The following is a 22212-nucleotide window of genomic DNA, read 5'->3' as shown; positions in this document are numbered from 1 at the left end:
TCTCTCTCTCTCACTCGCACACGCACACACACACGATGCGCAAAACTCTGCATTTGAACAGTCAATAGCAAATACTTAAACTAATAACAAAACAGTAGCTGATTCAGAAGAGCCAGATTGTCATAGCAAAGTCAGAATGACCTCCTCTCCTAGGTTCACGAAACAGTCGTCCATAAAATGCATTGCTGTTCAGTTGTAAGTAATCTTAAAGATTCCTAAATGCATCTACTTCCGGAAGGCCAAATAAAGTGCTTTTGCTTTCGCCTAGAAACACACAGCGTCTCCCTGACATGGCTGCTTCAACACTAACTGCGGTTACTGAAACCACGCCTTCTTTCTTTGCGTGCACATTTGGGCGGCATTATGCAAATATTTCCACATAGTGAGGTAGATATGTGGGGGCGTGTTAGAACGAGCCGTTTTAGGGGGGCGTGGCAGAGTCTTAACTTTGATAAAGAATATCTCTTTGGTTTTGAGACTTTAGTCTTTGCAACTTCAGGGATCTTATCTATGCACAATCAGCTTGTAACACTCCAAAGAGAAAGCAAAACTTGAAATCGCATCATATGACCCCTTTAATAACTCTACACTCTTGGTTTGCACACTGTGTTAAATGTGAACAGATTATATTTAAAATTACAACTTTTGATTGTAGAAATGAATTAGAAAATGTTGAAATTAATATCAAGATTAATAAAGGTTGTAGACGTATTTTTCATTTTAAATTTACTGAAAAAAAATGGTGTAGGATTTATTTGAAACTGTTTAAACTCATAAACTGAGTAAATTTCACAGAAACGGCACAGAAACAGCAAGTAACGCATTAGATTAAACATAACATTTGAAAGTAGAAAGACTGTAATAGTGTTTTCTTGTAAAACACTTTAATAATTAATTCATTTTATTTTTCACAGAGTAATGGAGTTAACTGATGTTAACAAATTATAAAGTGTTACCAAATATTCGACATCTGAGGGGCTGTTTACACGACAACATTTTCAGCCAAAAACGGGAAACTTATTATGCGTTTTGACTGTTCGTTTACACGACAATGGCGTTTTGGGGACTGAAAACGCATATTTTTGAAAACGGGTTTCAAAGTGGAAGTTTTTGAAAACGGCACCGTTATCGTTTCCGTGTAAACTGTTGTTGCTGCTCAAGGGTTTGCTAACGCTTCTTCAGCAAAGTGTGGCTTTACTTCACCAATATTACAACCAACAGCGGAGACGCATCATATACATCATATAATCGTCACTTCCCTACAGGTACTGTTTACTAACAAGGTGACAGCGCCAACTACTGGCCTGGCATACGTAACACAGCGTTTTTGGCCGTTTTCGCAAATATGTGTAAACGCGAATCGTTTTGAAATCGTTGTTGTGTACATGTGAAACTTTTTAAAAACGCAAAGGAAAAACTTTTCCATTTTTGACTACATCGTTGTCGTGTAAACGTAGCCTTAGACTTTGAATATGGAACACAGTAACCATCACAGGAATCTCACCATAACATTTAAAAAATTAATGACAATTCAATTCACTCAATTCTAATATAGTATATACAGTATGCATAATATATATATATATTCCCACACTTCTTACTCAGTGCTGTGTTCCTGGAAGAAACCCACTGAATGCAAAACACAACAGCTGGACAGGCTGAACTTGGTCAGACCACAAATATGGCAACAAGATGGGAATATGACTTTGACGTTGTTGACCAGGGACAAAGAAAGACTAACAAACATTCAAACCAGCAATAACAAACTGTTATATATAGACTAGGGGTGAAATGTTTCCTGCAAAAAAAGAAAAAAAAGTTTCACCATCCACATTTGGTACATGCTTGTACCATGCATGGATGCATTCTGTCTGAGGTTTATCCTGCAGTAACGGAATCGTTTTTTCCTAAATCAATTATTTGTGATTTGTGTTGCTAACCTAAACAAAACTGAAAACGTGTAATGAAAGAATCGTTAACATCGTTAACAATCGTTAATCATCCCTTTAGATTATAGGGAACACATTCACTACTAACTAAGAGTTTTCCCTCAATAAACCCCTTATTTGCTGATTATTGATATTAAATAAGGTAGTTGTTGTAGTAGTTATGTAGGGCCCTAGTCAGAATTGAGTGGAAAACACAGACGGAATTGCGGAATCCAGTCATAAAAATGGAATTTACTGCATAATGCAAAATGTCATGAAATTTGCAAAATTTTGGATGAATAAATTAGAAGTAGGTCAAAACACACTTACATCAAATTGCAATATGGACTAGTGTCTGTGAATATTAATCCACAAAAAGACTATTTAAATATGAATCCTACATGTTCTGCGTGCCCCTGTGTGAATGAATGGTGCAGACGCGCAGTTTCGTTTACTACACATATACTGAAGCGCGCGTGACGCTTGAATACATGAATACATAAACATAATCTCTAGAACTGCTCTGAGAGTCACTTCATGAGCATTTTACCATTTCTTTAGAGAAAAACTATCGTCATACTACATACAAACAGAAACTAAATGTCTTCACAGCATCCCGTCAAAATAAAAGTTTGGTTTAACTTGAAGAAACCGCGACATAAATATATTACTTATTGTAATGATAGTACTAATACCAATAATATAATTATTATTAATGAACTATTATTAATTAACATGATTTTTAAGGAATATTTACCAGTGTGGGGGGGGGGGGGGGGGGGGGGGGGGGTGACATTTCATAGGGCCTTAAAAATTTAATTTTTGTTCAACTTTCAATAAATTGCAGTTAAATTGTGTAAGTTTCATGGTTTACACATGCTTTTTGATTATTTCCTTTTTATTATTAAACCATTGAAACAGAGTCTAGAAAAATTAAAATGGAAAAAACTGAATTTGGAAAAAATTAAACGGAATTTCTGAAAAAATAAACGGAGTGTCTATTTACACTAAGTGCAAATAGCCGCCTTGTTGGCAGAGGCTATTTACCCTAACTCCGCCCACCAACAAGTGATTGGTCTAGTTAACACTACAAAAGACGCTCATCAAACATCAGTTCCAGTGGTGTAGATGGTAAGGCGTGTGCTTTTTGACACGATCAACCCGAGTTCGAACCTGCCTTTTGCCTTTTTTTCTCCCTTTTCAAATCTCATATCACATCAGAAAGGCATTTATTTTCAATAAAAATTAAGGAAATAATCAAAAAGTTGCAAATAAAGTATCGGGTAGGGTTAGGGTAGGTGTAGGGAGGGCTTTATTGTCCCAATAAGGTGGAATCCATTTAATAATTTGAATAAAAATTATAATTATTACGTTATTATCGCATACTGTTTTATAATGTACTACAATACTGAGGTGCAGATACTTACCACTATTTGCAGTAAGTAGAATAAATAGCAGAAAATCTTGCTATTTTAACAGTGTAAATATAATTTATAGCTATTTGCATTTAGTTTAAATAGCATATCGTTAAAAAAAGACTGCTATTTTCACTTAGTGCAAATAGCCGCTGCCCTAGGTATGTGGTAGAGTTAAGGGATCTAACAGTCAATATGCTAGCAATATGCATGCTAAAGCAACTAGTTAGCAAATAGTGTTCCCTAATCTAAATGTTACTAACAAATTCAGCCTCAAATGAATCTAATTGGTGCATCCTAATAGTAGCGTACAAATCCAAACCAATACTGACCACAACCATTCAAACCATTACACCAGATGCCTCTCGTTCTGCAGAAAACACTACACGCCTGCAGTCGCCTGACTGACCACATGAGAAGAAAGAACTAGCGATGGACAAACCATGACCTATGATGCTGAGTTCCATCTAGTTGAAGTCATTTTGCGTCGAATTCATCACATGACTGTTAGGCTAGACTACATCCTCTCCTTCACTTTCAGACATTGAGCAATACTATATAGATGTTTTGCTATAATGCGTTTTTGAGGCATTGCTACAAACCGGATAGGTGTGAGCGATGAAGGAAAGTGGAGATATGATAAATGAGAGAGGGCATGAATTATCTGGACAAGCAGAGCCTTGCCGCAGGAGTTAATGTACACTATTTGTCTTCTTGCACTCATTTACGCCCCATCTCTCCAGCGCTGATCCATATCGAGGTCAACAGCCCGGCATGTCTGCATGGCTCCCCGATCAAAGCCTTACGCCTCTGCACCTTTCCCATGAAAACCCTATGAGAATGTCAGGACATGCTATGTAACTTCTCAAGGTGATGAGATGAGCCCCTCCAACAATTATATCTGCTCAATTCTGAGTTGTGGCTGCTGTAAGTGATTTTTTTTTTGTTGGAAAACCACATGCTAAATGTCTGGATTTCCTGACAAAGGTGTCTTGAGATCACACCTTTCTCTGTGACAGCCCTATACTGTGAAGAAAAAAAAGTGTCAGGGAAGTTGTGTTTTCTAGACAATCAGAAACTATACTAAAATTGGACAAACAAGGGCTTGTTTTAGAAGTGTAAAGGGGGTACTGCAATTGATATCTCATTTAGCAATACCCACAAAATATTCTCAGATATCAGTGCACTTAATTGAAGGAGAAACCAAACATGGACTCCAGCTTCAGGATTTCACTATAGTTTGTAACAGCATCTAAACACTTTTTCAGTGGCCTTGGTTTGGAAGTATTTTACATAACTTTTTCCCATAGGCATTTTTAAAATGTCTTGTGTTAAAAAGTTAGAAGCTATAAGCCAAAGCAATCAGCTATGAGGTGAATCACAACATTACAAACTTTGAAAAAAAGTATTTAAAACTGACAAAAATACAAAGATACAAGTGAAAGAACTACAATCCCATCAAGCATATATTTAGCTATATATTGCTGAATCATGGGTGACCGTTTTTCACCAGTATTTCTGCTGTTAAACATAATTATTTAAAAACAACAACAACATTGTTGCTCACATTAGGTTTGTCTTTTATAAATTATCATAAAAAAAATTATTTCCCCTAAGGTGAAAGTGAACAGGATTTTTATTTCCGTAATCCTAAAATTTCACTCTGTAGTCAACTTCAACCAATTTCACCGATATTAAAATATATATTTTTTTTATGTTATAGCCATGCAATACATGTTACATAGCAGATATTAAAATTCTACACTTTTTTATCTAAATAAAAATAAAAAAATAAAAGCAATGACAACAAGTTTATAATGTACAGTTTGAAAAAAGGATATTAAATTCAATACTTCAGAGTTATGTGCCCTCTAGAAGCTTACATTCTGCAAGTGAACGACACATTGTTGTTCATCTCAAAGAGGCGCAAAATCACTTTCACAGACTTTTACATTAAATGTTCCCTCCTGGTGGAATGATCTGCCCAACTCAATCCGAGCAGCTGAATCCTCATCCATCTTCAAGAAACGACTTAAAACACATCTCTTGAAATAAAGTATCGGGTAGGGTTAGGGTAGGTGTAGGGAGGGCTTTATTGTCCCAATAAGGTGGAATCCATTTAATAATTTGAATAAAAATTATAATTATTACGTTATTATCGCATACTGTTTTATAATGTACTACAATACTGAGGTGCAGATACTTACCACTATTTGCAGTAAGTAGAATAAATAGCAGAAAATCTTGCTATTTTAACAGTGTAAATATAATTTATAGCTATTTGCATTTAGTTTAAATAGCATATCGTTAAAAAAAGACTGCTATTTTCACTTAGTGCAAATAGCCGCTGCCCTAGGTATGTGGTAGAGTTAAGGGATCTAACAGTCAATATGCTAGCAATATGCATGCTAAAGCAACTAGTTAGCAAATAGTGTTCCCTAATCTAAATGTTACTAACAAATTCAGCCTCAAATGAATCTAATTGGTGCATCCTAATAGTAGCGTACAAATCCAAACCAATACTGACCACAACCATTCAAACCATTACACCAGATGCCTCTCGTTCTGCAGAAAACACTACACGCCTGCAGTCGCCTGACTGACCACATGAGAAGAAAGAACTAGCGATGGACAAACCATGACCTATGATGCTGAGTTCCATCTAGTTGAAGTCATTTTGCGTCGAATTCATCACATGACTGTTAGGCTAGACTACATCCTCTCCTTCACTTTCAGACATTGAGCAATACTATATAGATGTTTTGCTATAATGCGTTTTTGAGGCATTGCTACAAACCGGATAGGTGTGAGCGATGAAGGAAAGTGGAGATATGATAAATGAGAGAGGGCATGAATTATCTGAACAAGCAGAGCCTTGCCGCAGGAGTTAATGTACACTATTTGTCTTCTTGCACTCATTTACGCCCCATCTCTCCAGCGCTGATCCATATCGAGGTCAACAGCCCGGCATGTCTGCATGGCTCCCCGATCAAAGCCTTACGCCTCTGCACCTTTCCCATGAAAACCCTATGAGAATGTCAGGACATGCTATGTAACTTCTCAAGGTGATGAGATGAGCCCCTCCAACAATTATATCTGCTCAATTCTGAGTTGAGGCTGCTGTAAGTGATTTTTTTTTTGTTGGAAAACCACATGCTAAATGTCTGGATTTCCTGACAAAGGTGTCTTGAGATCACACCTTTCTCTGTGACAGCCCTATACTGTGAAGAAAAAAAAGTGTCAGGGAAGTTGTGTTTTCTAGACAATCAGAAACTATACTAAAATTGGACAAACAAGGGCTTGTTTTAGAAGTGTAAAGGGGGTACTGCAATTGATATCTCATTTAGCAATACCCACAAAATATTCTCAGATATCAGTGCACTTAATTGAAGGAGAAACCAAACATGGACTCCAGCTTCAGGATTTCACTATAGTTTGTAACAGCATCTAAACACTTTTTCAGTGGCCTTGGTTTGGAAGTATTTTACATAACTTTTTCCCATAGGCATTTTTAAAATGTCTTGTGTTAAAAAGTTAGAAGCTATAAGCCAAAGCAATCAGCTATGAGGTGAATCACAACATTACAAACTTTGAAAAAAAGTATTTAAAACTGACAAAAATACAAAGATACAAGTGAAAGAACTACAATCCCATCAAGCATATATTTAGCTATATATTGCTGAATCATGGGTGACCGTTTTTCACCAGTATTTCTGCTGTTAAACATAATTATTTAAAAACAACAACAACATTGTTGCTCACATTAGGTTTGTCTTTTATAAATTATCATAAAAAAAATTATTTCCCCTAAGGTGAAAGTGAACAGGATTTTTATTTCCGTAATCCTAAAATTTCACTCTGTAGTCAACTTCAACCAATTTCACCGATATTAAAATATATATTTTTTTTATGTTATAGCCATGCAATACATGTTACATAGCAGATATTAAAATTCTACACTTTTTTATCTAAATAAAAATAAAAAAATAAAAGCAATGACAACAAGTTTATAATGTACAGTTTGAAAAAAGGATATTAAATTCAATACTTCAGAGTTATGTGCCCTCTAGAAGCTTACATTCTGCAAGTGAACGACACATTATTGTTCATCTCAAAGAGGCGTTTGTAAGTCGCTTTGGATAAAAGTGTCTGCTAAATGACTAAATGTAAATGTAAATTTGAGATTTGCTAAAGATTATATTTAAAGGGTTCACCCAAAAATGAAAATTCTGTCATTAATTACTCACCCTCGTGTCGTTCCAAACCTGTAAGACCTTCGTTCATCTTCGGAACACAACTTAAGATATTTTTGATGAATTCAGAGAGCTCTCTGACCCTCCATAGACAGCAACGCAACTGTAATGTTCCCAGGTCCAGAAACATAGTAAGGGCATCGGTAAAATAGTCCACGTGACATCAGTGGCTCAACTTCAATTTTGCGAAGCTACGAGAATACTTTTTGTGTGCAAAGAAAAAAAAATGTATTTAACAATTCTTCTACCCCGAGTTACGTCCTCCGCTATTTTGGAGAGTACCCAAGAACGGGAAATTGCGCGCATGAACGTAATCGGCGTTGTTTACACTTGCGTATGCGTTATGATAATCTCCAAAATGGCAGAAGACAGTGACTCGGGGGAGAAGAATTGTTGACTAAAGTCGTTATTTTTGTTTTCTTTGCGCACAAAAAGTATTCTCGTAGCTTCGCAAAACTGAAGTTGAGCCACTGATGTCACGTGGACTGTTTTACCGATGCCCTTACTACGTTTCTGGACCTGGGAACATTATAGTTGCGTTGCAACTTATTAAACAAATTATAAATGTTTAAAGAACTTTAAAGAGTTATTCTATATGTAAATATATGGGAAATAAGCATGTATAATTAAATATCCAGTCTCATACCCAATATAACAAATATAACAACATAGTACTGACGTGCATTCCTATATAAAATCGCTAACCCACAATTCAACAGATGACTTGGGCTGATTTAAACAATTGTGCTTCTCAAGCCGCTATCACATAGACAATGCACTGCAAAACATTTCATTTAAACAAGCGAATGATTTAGACTAAAGTTAATCATACGCCTGTCTGACTGTTACACTCAGCTCAGGAACATGAAGCCTCCCTTGAGACTTACACATCTATTATGGCTGAACTTAGCTAAAAATGCGGTGTGATTTAACGTGACTCCTTCATCCACCTGCACGATCATCCAAAATCATTAGCAGGACTACATCAATGGATTTTTAAACCTCAAAAAGACTAGAGAAACAGCCTCAGGGCTGGTTTCTCAGGGCCAGATTAACCGAGTCCTGAACCGCACTGCAGTTTGAAGTGTGATTCTCTATTAAGATCTCTGAACATCCTTAGCCAAGAATAACACTAAAGCAGTGTCCTTGAAAAAAAATCCCTCTGCCTAACGTCACTCTGCTCTTCATTTCAACTAAAATGTTGAGAACAATTTGTACCACATGATGTTTGAACCTCTGGTGCAGTACTGCAACCCAAACTCAACCTGTTTCAATTCAGAATCAACCTCATCTTCAGGGAAATTAACTGAAATCAGAAAATATCGATTCACTTTTAAAAATCGTATTAAGAAGCCCGCTGCACAAAATGATTCTCAGGGTCTTTTAGAGTTGTGCCTGGTGACGTCAGCAATTAAAGGATAAAGGAAAACAATGGCTATCAGACAGTGTGCAGGACAGGAAGTTATGCACACGCAAACAGGAAGCGGACAGGGGTTCGGCTGTTTTCTGCAATCCTGCTGTGTTTGTGTTGTTCGCTCGTGTTATATGCCACACTTTTAACCAAGCAAAAATTCAACTCACATAAGGAAATGTAGACTTAGAATAAATGGGGATTTCAGCGGTGACACAGTATGCCAGCAGTATGAGCTGCTGCTATTTTGGATTCACTGTCTTCTTTTAAAAGACCACAACAGTGAATCTTCCCTCAGCCTGCTAAGAAACTAGGTCTGGTGCTGCCGTCCCAGAGATAATCAAATAAAATATGGGTCAGAACTTGAGCACTGCATACATTTTTGCCAGTTAACTGGTTAATACATTGTTCATGTCTAAACTACCATTTAAAAGTTTGAGATCGGTAAGACTTTTAAATATTTTTGAAAGAAGTCTCTTATGCTCACCAAAGCTGCATTTATTTACAGTGAACACTGTAATATTGTGAAATATTATTACAATTGAAAATAACTCTAAAAATGTAATTGATTGCTGTGATCAAAGCTGAACTTCCAGCATCATTACTCCAGTCTTCAGTGTCACATGATCCTTCAGAAATCATTCTAATATGCTGATTTACTGCTCAAGAAACATTTCTTATTATTATCATTGTTGGACATGGTTGTGCCGCTTAACGATTTAATGAAAACTGACACTTTTTTCAGGATTTTTTTTTTTTTTTTATGAATTGAAAGTTCAAAAGAACAGCATTTTTTGTATCAATGTAAGTCTTTACTGTCACTTTTGAAGAATTTAGTGCACCCTTACTGAATACAAATGATAAAAAATAATAATCAAATCTTTACTGACCCCTAAACGGTAGTGAATATTCCCACAATTCTTCACAAGAACAAACGTCTGAATCCTTTGGCTATTATGTTACCACTCTCCAATAATACTCAAAGACATCATTACGCAGCATAATTAGCTAATAATTACAATGAATGACTCTGAATTAATATACATAAACAATCTCTATAAAACCAAAGCTTTTAAAGGTTTAAACAGAGATTTAATAGCATGTGGATGAGTACTGCCCATAATTGTTTCTGACAATATGATCATTTAAAAAAACAGCCCTGAAATTGTGAATTTCATTAAAATAACGGTCATCAAATCATAGGCTAATTTGCACATTCCCCTCCCTCATAGATGTGCTGGAAGATCTCAAGAAAGCAGCACACGGTTGGTCTAATTAGTTCAGTTTGAACTCTTCCTGCTGTGCATTTACACAGAAGACATGCTCCAGTTTAAAAGGTGCACTACCACTGCAGTTCAGCACATCTGTTATTATATGATAACAGTTAAAAAATCAGATTTATTTATTTTTTTACTAGTCAAGCTCTTGTGGGATTTGTTAGAAAAAGTAATCGGAATGGATCCTTGACTTTGTCACCATGTCAGGAAATATGTAGAGTCGATATATTGATAAAAATTCTTAATACGTGAGGACCTACAGGTTTAATCAATATTCTTATCAGCAAACGACCTGCTTAGGGAAGATTTGCAGCACAGGCATGACATGCAAAGCATGCTGTTGTTCTTGTCTGAAATTGCCACAGCCAGATTGAATACTGAGCAGTTCGCTTGGAACAATCCAGATGTCATGCATACGTGTTTCTACAACCTGAAAATCGTCATTGTATGAATCTAAAAGTCTTGCATTTGTTCCAGCACCTTCAAACACACCCAGCACGACCAATAAGATGATTCTCAAACCGTTTCTGTTGTTTGCCAAAAGTAACAGCAGTTGTATTAGGCTACACCAACATATGGTTTTCTGTATTAGTTGTCCTTTATATTGCATTGCTTTTATTGGGTCTGAATGCTCTTTCTGATCTGAAGCACTGCTGACACAGCACTGAACCTGCATTACATCTATCCTCATCACCGCTATTATATAGGTACAGAAGGGTTGCAGTAAAAACATCCCGATGACAGATCAGATATTTCAGAGCGCATATGGAGAGGTGTGTATTTAAGGGTATGTCAACAGCCCGCGTCCATAATAATGCATGAACCCTATTCATAGGAAATCTGATGCAACCCTGATCTCTAAAACCCGGTGTGTGGCATGGAGATGGAAGACCAGCGACTCACCCTCGGAGAGCTCCAGCTCGAGCTCCGCCAGCTTCTCGCGCACCTCCGCCGGGAGAGTCATCGCGATCGCCGGCGACGGGTCCAGCATCATCATCAGTAATCCGGTGGAACTGCGCTCTGCCATAACGATCCAGCTGGGTCAGACAGCTCCAGGTCCTCACCGGCCAGAGGGTTTGTTGTGGCTCAGATCAGCTGCTGGAAAGAGAGGGGCGGGTGGGTGCTGGTCGCTTATCGCATGCAAACGTGAGAAGTATCGGGGCGGTTGCATATAGGCTGCTGCTTGCTTACAGCCCAGCCGCTCGGACCGCAGATAAAATGTAAGATCCACGCCCTTCAAGCCGGATTTAGCGCTGGATGGTCGTGCATGACTGAAGAATGCTTCGTAAAACAAAGGGAAACTCGGCCAACTCCGCTCTTCAGCGCGCCACCATCGCCATTGCAGCAGAGCAGCTGGGAACAGCGCGTCAGTGTCTCACCTACACACACACACACACACACACACACACACAGGTGACATGCACTGGCAGTGCGCTGCACTTGCTATACTTACACTAAATCGGCCGTTTACAGTTTAACATAGTGAAATACCGCTACGCCCTAAAAGAAGCAACAGGGTTTATGATAACAGGGTTGACAGTAACAGGATGAGCAGTTTAGTTCATTTAAGTCAACCTTGGGCTCAAGGTCATGACACATGGGTTTTATTAGAAAGAACAAGCTGGTCATACAAACATCCACTTTTCAATAATCAGCTCCTGACAAAACCAAGGTAACAGGGTTGAATGTCACATTTAAACCACAAGAAAAGACAATACTTGGCTTTGAGGTGTTTGCATCTTGATGTTTTTTAATTGAATTAATGTCAGTTATGACAGTAACAGGGTTGACTTCTTTGAAAATGCACATCTTTGCTAGTATAGCAAGGAGAAGTTGGAAGCACAAAAAAAGTCAAATAAAGTTACAGGATTTTTGTTATATCACTTTGGTAACGTTTGGTAGTTATTCATTGCGTTGTCAAATGTTTACACGTGTTCAAGATGTATACAAATAGCACCGATTTCATTGAAACTGAAAGAAACATATGCACACATTATGAGAAAAAACACACGTATAACATATAATGATAAACATTGTTAAAACGTGCATCTCCATAGATGAAAGTCTCAGGTCTCCCTTTAGGTTATAATGTCATTTTGAAGCGTGATACAGTTTCCTGTGACTGTAGACACTGGCTGTCTGAAGCTATCAGTATTCAAATAGTTTAATATTGTTTGGGACTTCTGTTCAAACTTTCTTTTACCAATTTATACAATTAAATTAAATGATTTAAATTATTGGTTTTATGGAGGGCAATCAGTTCAGATGTTTTAAAACAGAGGTGCCCAAACTCGGTCCTGGAGGGCCGATGTCCAGCAGAGTTTAGCTCCAACCTCCCTGGAGGTTTCTAGTATGCCTAGTAAGAGCTTGATTAGCTGGTGTCTAATTGTGGATGGATCTAAACTCTGCAGGACACTGGTCCTCCAGGACCGAGTTTGGGCACCTCTGTTTTAAAAGCAAGTTTAACACGTGGTGGTGAAGTTCACTGCCAACACTGGACAACACTGCCCACATGTGGACAATATAGGGAACTACAATAACAAAACCTGAGATTTATTTACTGAAACTTTACAAATCATAATTGATACAATTCATAGAGACATCATTATGATGATCATCTACTCAAACATCAAATGTTCTTGAATAATCATCTACCTTCACTTAAACGTAAGGGTTCATGACGGAATCAAGACAAATAGACTGTCTTCCTGAGAGTGTGCTTGAGATTTAAAAAGTAAGAGGATTCTGGAGATTTGTGATTGTGTTCGTATACTGCACGATTCACTGCCATGTGCAAGTCTACCAAATGAGTCCTCCTGAAAAGAATAAAAATACAATTAGTAATACTTACATAACACTTAATAGAAATTTTAAAAAAAATCAATCAATCCCTGGGTCCAAAATGGCCTTAGAGATTTAGAAATATGCAATCTAATGTATGCTCTATACTATATGATAACAGTAAAATATTTGGAATAATTTGATTACCGTATTATTCAGTTAATATTGTGAAATATTATTACAATTTAAAATAACTCTTTTCTATTTGAATATACTGTAAAATGTAATTTATTTCTGTGATCAAAGCTGAATTTTCAGCATCATTACTCCAGTCTTCAGTGTCACATGATCCTTCAGAAATCACTCTAATATGCTGATTTACTGCTCAAGAAACATGTCTTATTATCAGTGTTGAAAAAAGTTGTGCTGCTTAATATTTTTGTGGAAACTGATACATTTTTCAGGATTCTTTGATGAAATAAGTTCAAAAGTACAGCATTTATTTAAAACAAAAACTGTCTGTAACATTGAAAATAATAAATGTTTCTTGAGCAGCAAATCAGCATATCAGAATGATTTCTGAAGGATCATGTGACACTGAAGACTGGAGTAATAATGATGCTGGAAATTCAGCTTTGCATCTCAGGAATAAATGACATTTTAAAATATGTATTTTTTTTTATAGATATTTTGTCTTGGTGAGCATGAGAAAAAAAACAAACATAAAAAATTGTAATAATTCCAATCTTTCAAAGTGTTTTCAACACTGATAATAATAATAATCAGCTAATTAGCATTTCAGAATGATTTCTGAAGGATCATGTGACACTGAAGACTGGAGTAATAATGATGCTGGAAATTCAGCTTTGCATCTCAGGAATAAATGACATTTTAAAATATGTATTTTTTTTAATATATATTTTGTCTTGGTGAGCATGAGAAAAAAAAACAAACATAAAAAATTGTAATAATTCCAATCTTTCAAAGTGTTAGTCTTACCTTTCCTGTCCCTCAGTTAAGGAGGATCTCAAGGCTTTCAGGTACACAGACTGATGGTTTGGCACCTCCAGCTGTTTTCCTCGAGTCCAGCAGTGACTCCAGAAGATGTCCGCATCCACCGGGACAGTCCTCTTGCAGCATAAGAGCACAGGCCCGTCTGTCTCCAGCTCTCCACCCTCCATACACCCAGCACACCTCTGAGGCTCGGGCACATCATAGCTCTGGATAAAGAAGAGTTTAGGCTTGCCTGCCAGGCCCGGGCAGGAGTCTGAGGTGAAGAGGCGCCTGACAGTGTCCAGGCTCAGTCCTGGACCGTGAGAGTCAGTGGCCAGCAGATCTGAAGAGCAGCTTCGGCTGATAACGCAGCAGACAAAAGCAGACGCTCTGTAGTGACCCTGCTGATGAGCCACTTCCCTCAGAGTGGACTGCACGTCCCTCACACTCAGCAGCTTGTGCAAGATCACAATGAAGTGTAAGGCCTTAAATGTCTGCTCCAGCTCATCTGTAAGGAAAAGAGAAGCCATTACTAGAGGGTAATGTGATTTATTTCACAACTAGGTGGGACTATTAGTACTAATCACCAAACAGACATTTACATTCAATTGACTTTCGATTTCAAACTCAGTTTAAAAAAATAAAAAGAAACTCTGCTTAAATAATAGTCTGCTGTTAAATTAGCTGAGCATTGCAATTAGTAAATGGAAATGGCTCATGCTGTTGCGTCTTGGTGATTAAACCAAATTTTTCATTACAAAAAAAACTAAGTTTGTGCTAGGAAAAGACAATGCCAGCTTTTGGATGAACAACTAGATAAAAGTTGATAGTACTGATTTAACACATACTGAAAAACATGACCACAGTACAATTCAATGTTTGTTTGTTAATACTTTTATTCAGCAAGGATGCATTCATTTGATCAAAAGTAACAGTAAAGACTTTGTTGCATAAGATTTCTATTTCAATTAAACAAAGCTGTTCTTTTGAAATATCCATTCATCAAATAATCCAACAGTACAATTCAATGTTTGTTTGTTAATACTTTTATTCAGCAAGGATGCATTCATTTGATCAAAAGTAACAGTAAAGACTGTTGCATAAGATTTCTATTTCAATTAAACAAAGCTGTTCTTTTGAAATATCCATTCATCAAATAATCCTATCATTATGGTTTCTACAAAAATATTAAGCAACACAACTGTTTTCAACACTGATAATAATAATAATCAGCTAATTAGCATTTCAGAATGATTTCTGAAGGATCATGTGACACAAAAGACTGGAGTAACGATGCTGAAAACTCAGCTTTGTATCACAGGAATAAATTACATTTTATAAATGTATTCAAATAGAAAATCTTACCAACCCCAAACTTTTGAACGGTAGTGTAAACTACATAAGATCAGTGATTTCTCACCTCCTTCAGTGCCGACACAGTCTATGATTAAACACACTCCTCTGGGATCACTCTGCATACTGTACACTTCCTCCTGCTGCTGGAGATCAAAAAGATCAAATCAACACAAGTCAGTTTGACACACTGATCTGTTACAGGTCACTGGTTTGGCCATATTCATCACCTGATAACAATCTTCCACAGTGGCATTTTCACCCACAATAACAGTTTCACTTATATTTGGAGTCTGCACCCATAACGTGTTACTAGGAAATAATGGTATTACTTGCCTTGAAACAGCGCTTGGAATTAACACAATAATACCCTAAATGCAAAACTCTAATTTTGGCCATATGGTCAAAGAAAGAAGTGAAACCTTTTGTTTTAAGAGAACCCTACAGTTTCGTAATGAACTAGCTGAGCATCAGTGCTCCTTGTATTGAACAGATATACAGTATATCTTAAAAGCATAATCGAACATATTTCAAATTCATTCGAAAATTCATGATATGCATTTCATTAAAAATATATTTATTTATTTAAATTACCTGACAATAAGAGCTAGTGCCAAGTAGTTTCTTCTTCACTGTGGTCGGTTTATCTAAAAAAAAAGAAATTAATTAATAAAAAGAAGAGATAGATAGATAGATAGATAGAATTACACAGAACATACTGCACTCTACCAGTCAAATGTTATGATATACATATTTAGGATAATACATATTAATCAAATATACATTAGACATGTGTCGTATATATTAGACAAATATACATATTAGTCACATATACTAAGAAAACTGAGTTACTTGTAAGTACATAAAAACCCATGTTAGATCAACAGAATTCCCCTAAAGGTGTTTTTTAACGGAAACAGAGGGGAGGAGGAGGAGGAGGAGGAGGAGGAGGAGGAAGCGGGCACGTCTAACTTTCGGCAGTCAAGTACGTGCTGCTGAATAATAACCAAGTTAAGTTACTATAATAATAGCCAAGTTAATAAACAAACACTACAGCTCTTCATATTCTAATTTCTCTTTGCCTACACAAATCAAGTACGTCAGTAAAAGTACAGATCCGTATAATAAAATATTACTCCAGTAAAAGTACTCCGTTTTTAATTTTACTCGAGTGAAAAGTACTTGATTTTATGTACAAGTAAAAAGTACCAATAGATGAATGTTTATTTTGCAGTTGTATATAGGCTACTTTTATCATTTCATATTAGCATATATATTTTTTATAATCCTACTGCTCAAAATACCTGGGATTTTCCCAAAATACCCAATAAGGAAATAATGAATATAAAAAGGAAAATATAATTAGTGTGTGTATATATATATATATATATATATATGTTCTGAACATCACATCCTTTCTTTTCCCCCCAGATGTAATCTATCTTGGTCAGGGGTGGGCAAGCTTGGCCCTTCCAGGCCACTTTCCTTCAGAGTTTAGCTCCAACCCTAATCAAACACACCTGAACCAGCTAATCATTGTCTTCAAGACTACTAGAAGGCTACTGGCAGGTGAGTTGTGTCAGGGTTGTATCAAATCTCAAATGCAGGAAAGTGGCCTGGAAGGGCCAAGTTTGCCCGTCACTGACCTAGGTGGTTGAATAAAAATATTTGGACTTTATTTTTTAAAAATTACCTAAATTTAGCACCAGCAAGCTCGTTAGCTAGACAGTTAGCATCAGCTAACATTGACTTATTTTCAGCATGGTTATGAATAAACATTTATATTTGTCTACTCGGCTAGTTGATCCAAATACATAGTAACTTAGGCTATGTGTGCTGACAAACAATATAAAAACAGACGTCACATAGGGCTAAATGCATAGCATTTTAGTAAAACTGCTAACGTGAAGATGAATGTGCATGAGTTATTTGATTTAATCCGTGTTATTTTAATGTTTTTTTTACTTAAAACATAGAGACTCTGATGTTGATGTGTCTGCATTCAAGCATTTCAGTGGGCTTAAATAGATCACCCTTTACAGCAGATTTAGTTCACAAACAACTGACAGCTTTGAACTAAATATGATTTTCAGTTACAATAATTAATCCTAAAAAATAAACATTAGTAACTTATTTTAGCAGCATCAGTCGCGCGCGTGCTCACAAGATCTTCAATTCAATTCACTGGAGACTCGCACTAAACGGATCATTTGAGTCAGTGAGTTGTCGACTTGAGAACAGCTGCAATCGGATTATTCCAATTCGTGATTGAATCGTTTTGTGCAATTTGCGAACCGATTTAAAAGGTTCATTGAAAATAATCAGTTTATTCATGAATCAGACACCGCTTCTGCGTCTCGGAGCATGTGATATATTATAAGAAGTAACTATATGTTTTATGAAATGTAGTGAAGTAAAAAGTACGATCTTATGCTTTGGAATGTAGTGAAGTCAAAGTAAAAGTTACTCAAAATAAAACTACTCCAGTAAAGTACAAATACTTGAAAAATGTACTTCAGTAACGAAGTTAAACTATTCCGTTACTGTCCACCACTGCACAGTTGTACACAGTTCGCAATTGTAGTACGCCTGCATTTGGTTCCAATATACTTAAAGGTTATATTTGTTGACATTTACAAGCTAAACTTCATATCACCTAAAACTGCAACCAAAAACGTACTGGATATGAAAAACTGTAAAACGATGTCGATTAAGATTAAGTGTTTAATAAGCCAGCTCCTTTTGCTAATCATCTAACCTCTGGTTAGCTGTTCCTCTGCTGGCAGCTATTTCCGTTTAGCTGGAAGAGAAGTCAACAGATTAAAAGATGACCTAAATGATTCATGATCTGTGAAAATTTAGCATTTTACACACACATTTCCCCATTAAATTAAATATTAACCTTCCAATCTAATTGCCAGCATCTGTGCAATGCCACAATCCTTTTGATTCGTACCTCAGTGTGTACAACAAAGCAAAAAGACATAGATATGCATTGTAAGCACACAGCAGTGAATTATCGAGGACGTTAAGGACGTCATAGTCAAAACATTAGATTTGCATCCATGTTAACCCTGTTCATATTCAGAAAATGTAACATGCAAATCACTGGCATTTATACTTATATAAAGAATAGCATTTTACTCTGATGCAATATCCAATGAACATACAACAAACATACTCAGCCCAATTCAATTAATGTATATTTATTTTACATACTAGTCATAGGAATCATAAAGATGAATGAACACAGGTATTAGGAAGCCTTTCATGGGCTAATGTCTTCATGGATAGACAACAACAGGCTTAAAACCTGCAGCAAACACAGAGTCCGGCGGCGACTGGCTCAGCTGAGCTTTAGCCACACTATTAGTGCTCTGACTTCTTTGGAGGGAAGAAAGCATACTCCACTGCCAGTGCCACGGCAAACGCTGCGAATCCCGTCTTAAATCCACGGAGGAGAACGTCTCGGAAGGTAACTGGGATGCCAAAGCTGCCCGTATATCTCCATGCCTCATTCCTGCAAAAACAAAAATTGCCATCCTTTAGTTCTTCATTCTCTGACTTTCATAACGTCCTATTTTAGAAAAATAAACTACTGCTGAAGCCAAATTAAAAGTTGTACATATTAAAATTTTTTATCTACATTTTATAAAATACTTGGCTGAATGCACTGAAACGATGGCCTGGAAGTCACAATAAGAGAATCACTTTTAAATTTAAAAGTACTAAATTAGTACTAAAATTTATTAGTACTAATAAATTTTGTACTAATTAATTTTTTCTATTTAGTTCATTTAAATGTGAAAATATACTCACTTTCAGGCCATCCAAGATGTAGATGAGTTTGTTTCTTCATATGAAAAGATGAAGAGGAGAAATTCAGCATTCCATCACTTGCTCACCAGTGGATGCTCTGCAGTGAATGGGTGCCGTCAGAATGAGAGTCCAAACAGCTGATAAAAACTTCACAATAATCCACACCACTCCAGTTCATCAGTTAATGTCTTATGAAGTAAAAAGGTGCACTTTTGAAAAAGAAAAAAAAAACTAACTGTTGCTTATGGTTAAAATACCTCTATCCATAATAATTGCTTTCTCCATTCAAAAAGGGTCTAGTCTGATCAAGCACTATTTACAAGATTAACAGTCAAAAACAGTTCTAATCAAATATGCCAACAAAGGATGGACTTCTTCACTGGAGAAAGAGTTACTACAGATTATTTACCACTGGATGAATTTGTTTGAGCTTACAGACATGGAGCTTTTCACATGATGTTAACTGATGGACTGGAGTCGTGTGGATTACTGTGATGTTTTTATCAGCTGTTCGGACCCTCATTCTGACGGCACCCATTCACTGCAGAGGATCCATTGGTGAGCAAGTGATGGAATGCTATTCCTCCAAATCTGTTCTGACGAAGAAAAACTTATCTACATCTTGGATGGCCCAAAGGAGGAGTACATTTTCAGCCAATTGTCATTTTTGGGTGTTCATTTATATAACTCTTATCACAATACACAGGGGTGGACAGGAATTCAATAGCCCACTATATATTCAGATACAGTACTCATGTCATGTGCATGCCATAGAGAACTCCAGGCAAACGATGCAGGAGCAAATATCTGAAACTGTATGATCTTACCGAGCCCAGAGGTCCCTGAGTCCTCTTCGAGCGAGCCTCTGCTGGGTTGCTTCCAGCGGCGTTCCTTCCCATTTCCACACTTTATAGTCAGGCATGGACAGCTTGCCATGCCCATGATCCCCACCCATGACTGCTGCTGAAGAAATCTCAAGTTAAAGTCACTCGCCTCCACTGAATCACTTAAGAACGAGTCGATTCAAAAACGTGTGGTTAAAATGCAGACTAAAGCTTGTGTGATGGTCGACTAACTGACTGGTCGTTTAATTGGGACAAGAGATCGAATGGTCGACACATCCGTAGTCATCACTTTGTTGATGTGAGATTACCTAGGACTTGTTCTCACAAGGCAAACCTGAGAAAGTGGAGATGTTAGCTAAATCTTATAGCTGTCTAAGAGAAACTAATGAGACCCACTGAAAAAAAAAAAAGTGCTTCATGTTGTAAAATTTCAATTGATTTTATCCAACATCACTAAATCAGCCTGAATACATTAGGTTACATGCACAAACAATTATTAATTTACATAATTCTAAATTTAAATGTTAGATCAGGTAAGGCTAAACTTGTAAGATACCATTTTTATGGTATATTAAGATCAAGTAAGTGTGTGTGTGTGTGTGTGTGTGTGTGTTCACCACTCAGTATAATAGCAGCATAATTACCTTTTTTTTTTTTTTAAAGCAAAGTGACCTCCAACTTGACCGCGCAATCAATCCAGGAAGTTAAGTTACTACTTCCTGTGAAGAGGACATTCGAATTAAATACATGTTGTACAAATGCATACTAAAATGTTATTACAACAATCCGTTATTCAATCTCTCAGAAAAGATTTGAACTATTCGACGTTTTTGATAAAACAATGACAGGACTTTTATTTTGACACTTTTGTGAATGAACGATTAGGCGCATGCGCACTTTCAGTTTCTAAATCAATGGACAGGGCAAACTCCGGGGCCATGGCAATTTTATTGAAATGATCGTTATGTTGTTATACGTTCACAGAAATTGTATTAATATGCATAGAGTCTTTTGTCCTTTCCGTAGGCAGCAGAAATACGTTTACACGTTTCTATTTGAGACGGTCACCTCGTGAAAGGCGTCGAAACAAAAAGAGAAAAACTCCCAGCAGGTTGGGCTTTTTAGGTTATAACTTATATTTAATTGTACTTTCACTATGGGTGTAGTTCTGCAGAACCTGCAGAACGTGGTTCCCCTGAGACGCGCCAGACTGCGCAAAGATGTGGAGGTCCTGAGGCACATCTTCGGGGTCCAGAAGTTTGACATGGGCATCATATGCGTGGACAACCGCAGGATTCAGCGCCTCAACCACATCTACAGGAAGAAGAGGCAGCCCACAGATGTGCTGGCCTTCCCCTTCTATGAGGTACAGCCGCTGTCAAGATGGATTGCATGGCTATGTGCTTCTTTCTCATTGACTAGAGGAAGTACTTGGCCTGCAATGTGTTATATATAAACACTGGCCATTGGCAGGTGGCTAGAGCATGTCTGTTTTTGCTGGCAGTTGAAGTAACCCATGAAATAATGGCTGAAGTTTGTTTCATTTCCCAAGGATCTGAGGCCAGGCAAAATCCCATGTGCCCTCCAAAGAGACGAGTATAACTTAGGAGACATCTTCTTAGGTGTAGAGTATGTAATGCAACAGTGTAAAGAGACATCCCAGGATCTTCATGCAGCACTAACAGTAAGAAAGAGGTGTAGTTTGGTCACATTTATATCTGCAGCCTAGCAGAGATTGCATGAAGGTTTATTAAAATGGCTTTTTGTGGCGTTGCGCAGGTGGTCTCTGCTCATGGGATCTGCCACTTACTGGGGTACAGACACGAAACTGAAGAGGAGTGGAATGAGGTGGGACATATTTCACCAGATTAGTGTTGGCTGTAGCTTGTCTTTTATGGTTTATAAAAATATACAAGCTGCTTGTAGGAACAAAACCATAAAGAGAAAACTATTAAGTGGTGATTAGTGAGTGGTGATATTCCCTTTACACTGGGTGGTGGATTAAAAATATGTACATATCGATCATCCTGAGGCCATCAGGGTGAGAAACACATCTCTAAAAGTCGTGCACACATGACAGGCTACGTGCTAAATAAGTGGTTCCCAAACTTTTTCTGCTTCTTGTAGAGAGGGGGGG

At 37.1% G+C, this 22212-nt stretch overlaps 4 protein-coding genes across 5 annotated transcripts in view; 1 reads left to right on the top strand and 3 right to left on the bottom strand.

Moving 5' to 3' along the window:
• LOC107549894 (disco-interacting protein 2 homolog A) overlaps positions 1–11645 on the bottom strand; it is a 132008-nt gene extending 120363 nt beyond the window's left edge. The window contains exon 1 of the mRNA XM_016231080.1: positions 11188–11645. Coding sequence (XP_016086566.1) covers positions 11188–11311 — 124 coding nt within the window. The 5' untranslated portion in view covers positions 11312–11645. The remainder of the gene's footprint in view (positions 1–11187) is intronic.
• A 1025-nt stretch (positions 11646–12670) lies between these two features.
• LOC107549893 (CASP8 and FADD-like apoptosis regulator) lies at positions 12671–16285 on the bottom strand. Its single transcript, XM_016231079.1, has 5 exons — positions 16282–16285; positions 16006–16058; positions 15479–15557; positions 14065–14566; positions 12671–13100 (listed from the first exon to the last, which is right to left on the bottom strand). The coding sequence occupies exons 1-5, from the start codon at positions 16283–16285 to the stop codon at positions 12971–12973; spliced, it is 768 nt and encodes a 255-aa protein (XP_016086565.1). The 3' UTR covers positions 12671–12970.
• Positions 16286–18597: 2312 nt separating this feature from the next.
• On the bottom strand, positions 18598–20819 carry LOC107549916 (NADH dehydrogenase [ubiquinone] 1 beta subcomplex subunit 3-like). Of its 2 annotated transcripts, none has more exons than XM_016231102.1 (3): positions 20730–20819; positions 20058–20192; positions 18598–18931 (listed from the first exon to the last, which is right to left on the bottom strand). In XM_016231102.1, exons 2-3 carry the CDS (start codon positions 20183–20185, stop codon positions 18781–18783), a joined length of 279 nt encoding a protein of 92 aa, XP_016086588.1. In that variant the 5' UTR covers positions 20186–20192; positions 20730–20819; the 3' UTR covers positions 18598–18780. The 2 variants fall into 2 exon arrangements, with proteins under 2 accessions (XP_016086588.1, XP_016086589.1); XM_016231103.1 differs by having other exon boundaries at positions 20058–20195; positions 20728–20809.
• A 171-nt stretch (positions 20820–20990) lies between these two features.
• The window catches only part of LOC107549915 (ybeY metalloendoribonuclease), a 3671-nt gene continuing 2449 nt past the window's right edge, over positions 20991–22212 (top strand). Inside the window, exons 1-3 of the mRNA XM_016231101.1 lie at positions 20991–21441; positions 21628–21759; positions 21855–21923. Coding sequence (XP_016086587.1) covers positions 21232–21441; positions 21628–21759; positions 21855–21923 — 411 coding nt within the window. The 5' untranslated portion in view covers positions 20991–21231. The remainder of the gene's footprint in view (positions 21442–21627; positions 21760–21854; positions 21924–22212) is intronic.

The sequence above is a fragment of the Sinocyclocheilus grahami genome, unplaced genomic scaffold (assembly GCF_001515645.1).
Source record: "Sinocyclocheilus grahami isolate Dianchi unplaced genomic scaffold, SAMN03320097.WGS_v1.1 scaffold383.1, whole genome shotgun sequence".
Lineage (NCBI taxonomy): Eukaryota > Metazoa > Chordata > Actinopteri > Cypriniformes > Cyprinidae > Sinocyclocheilus > Sinocyclocheilus grahami.
This window is presented reverse-complemented; position numbering and strand designations above follow the sequence as displayed.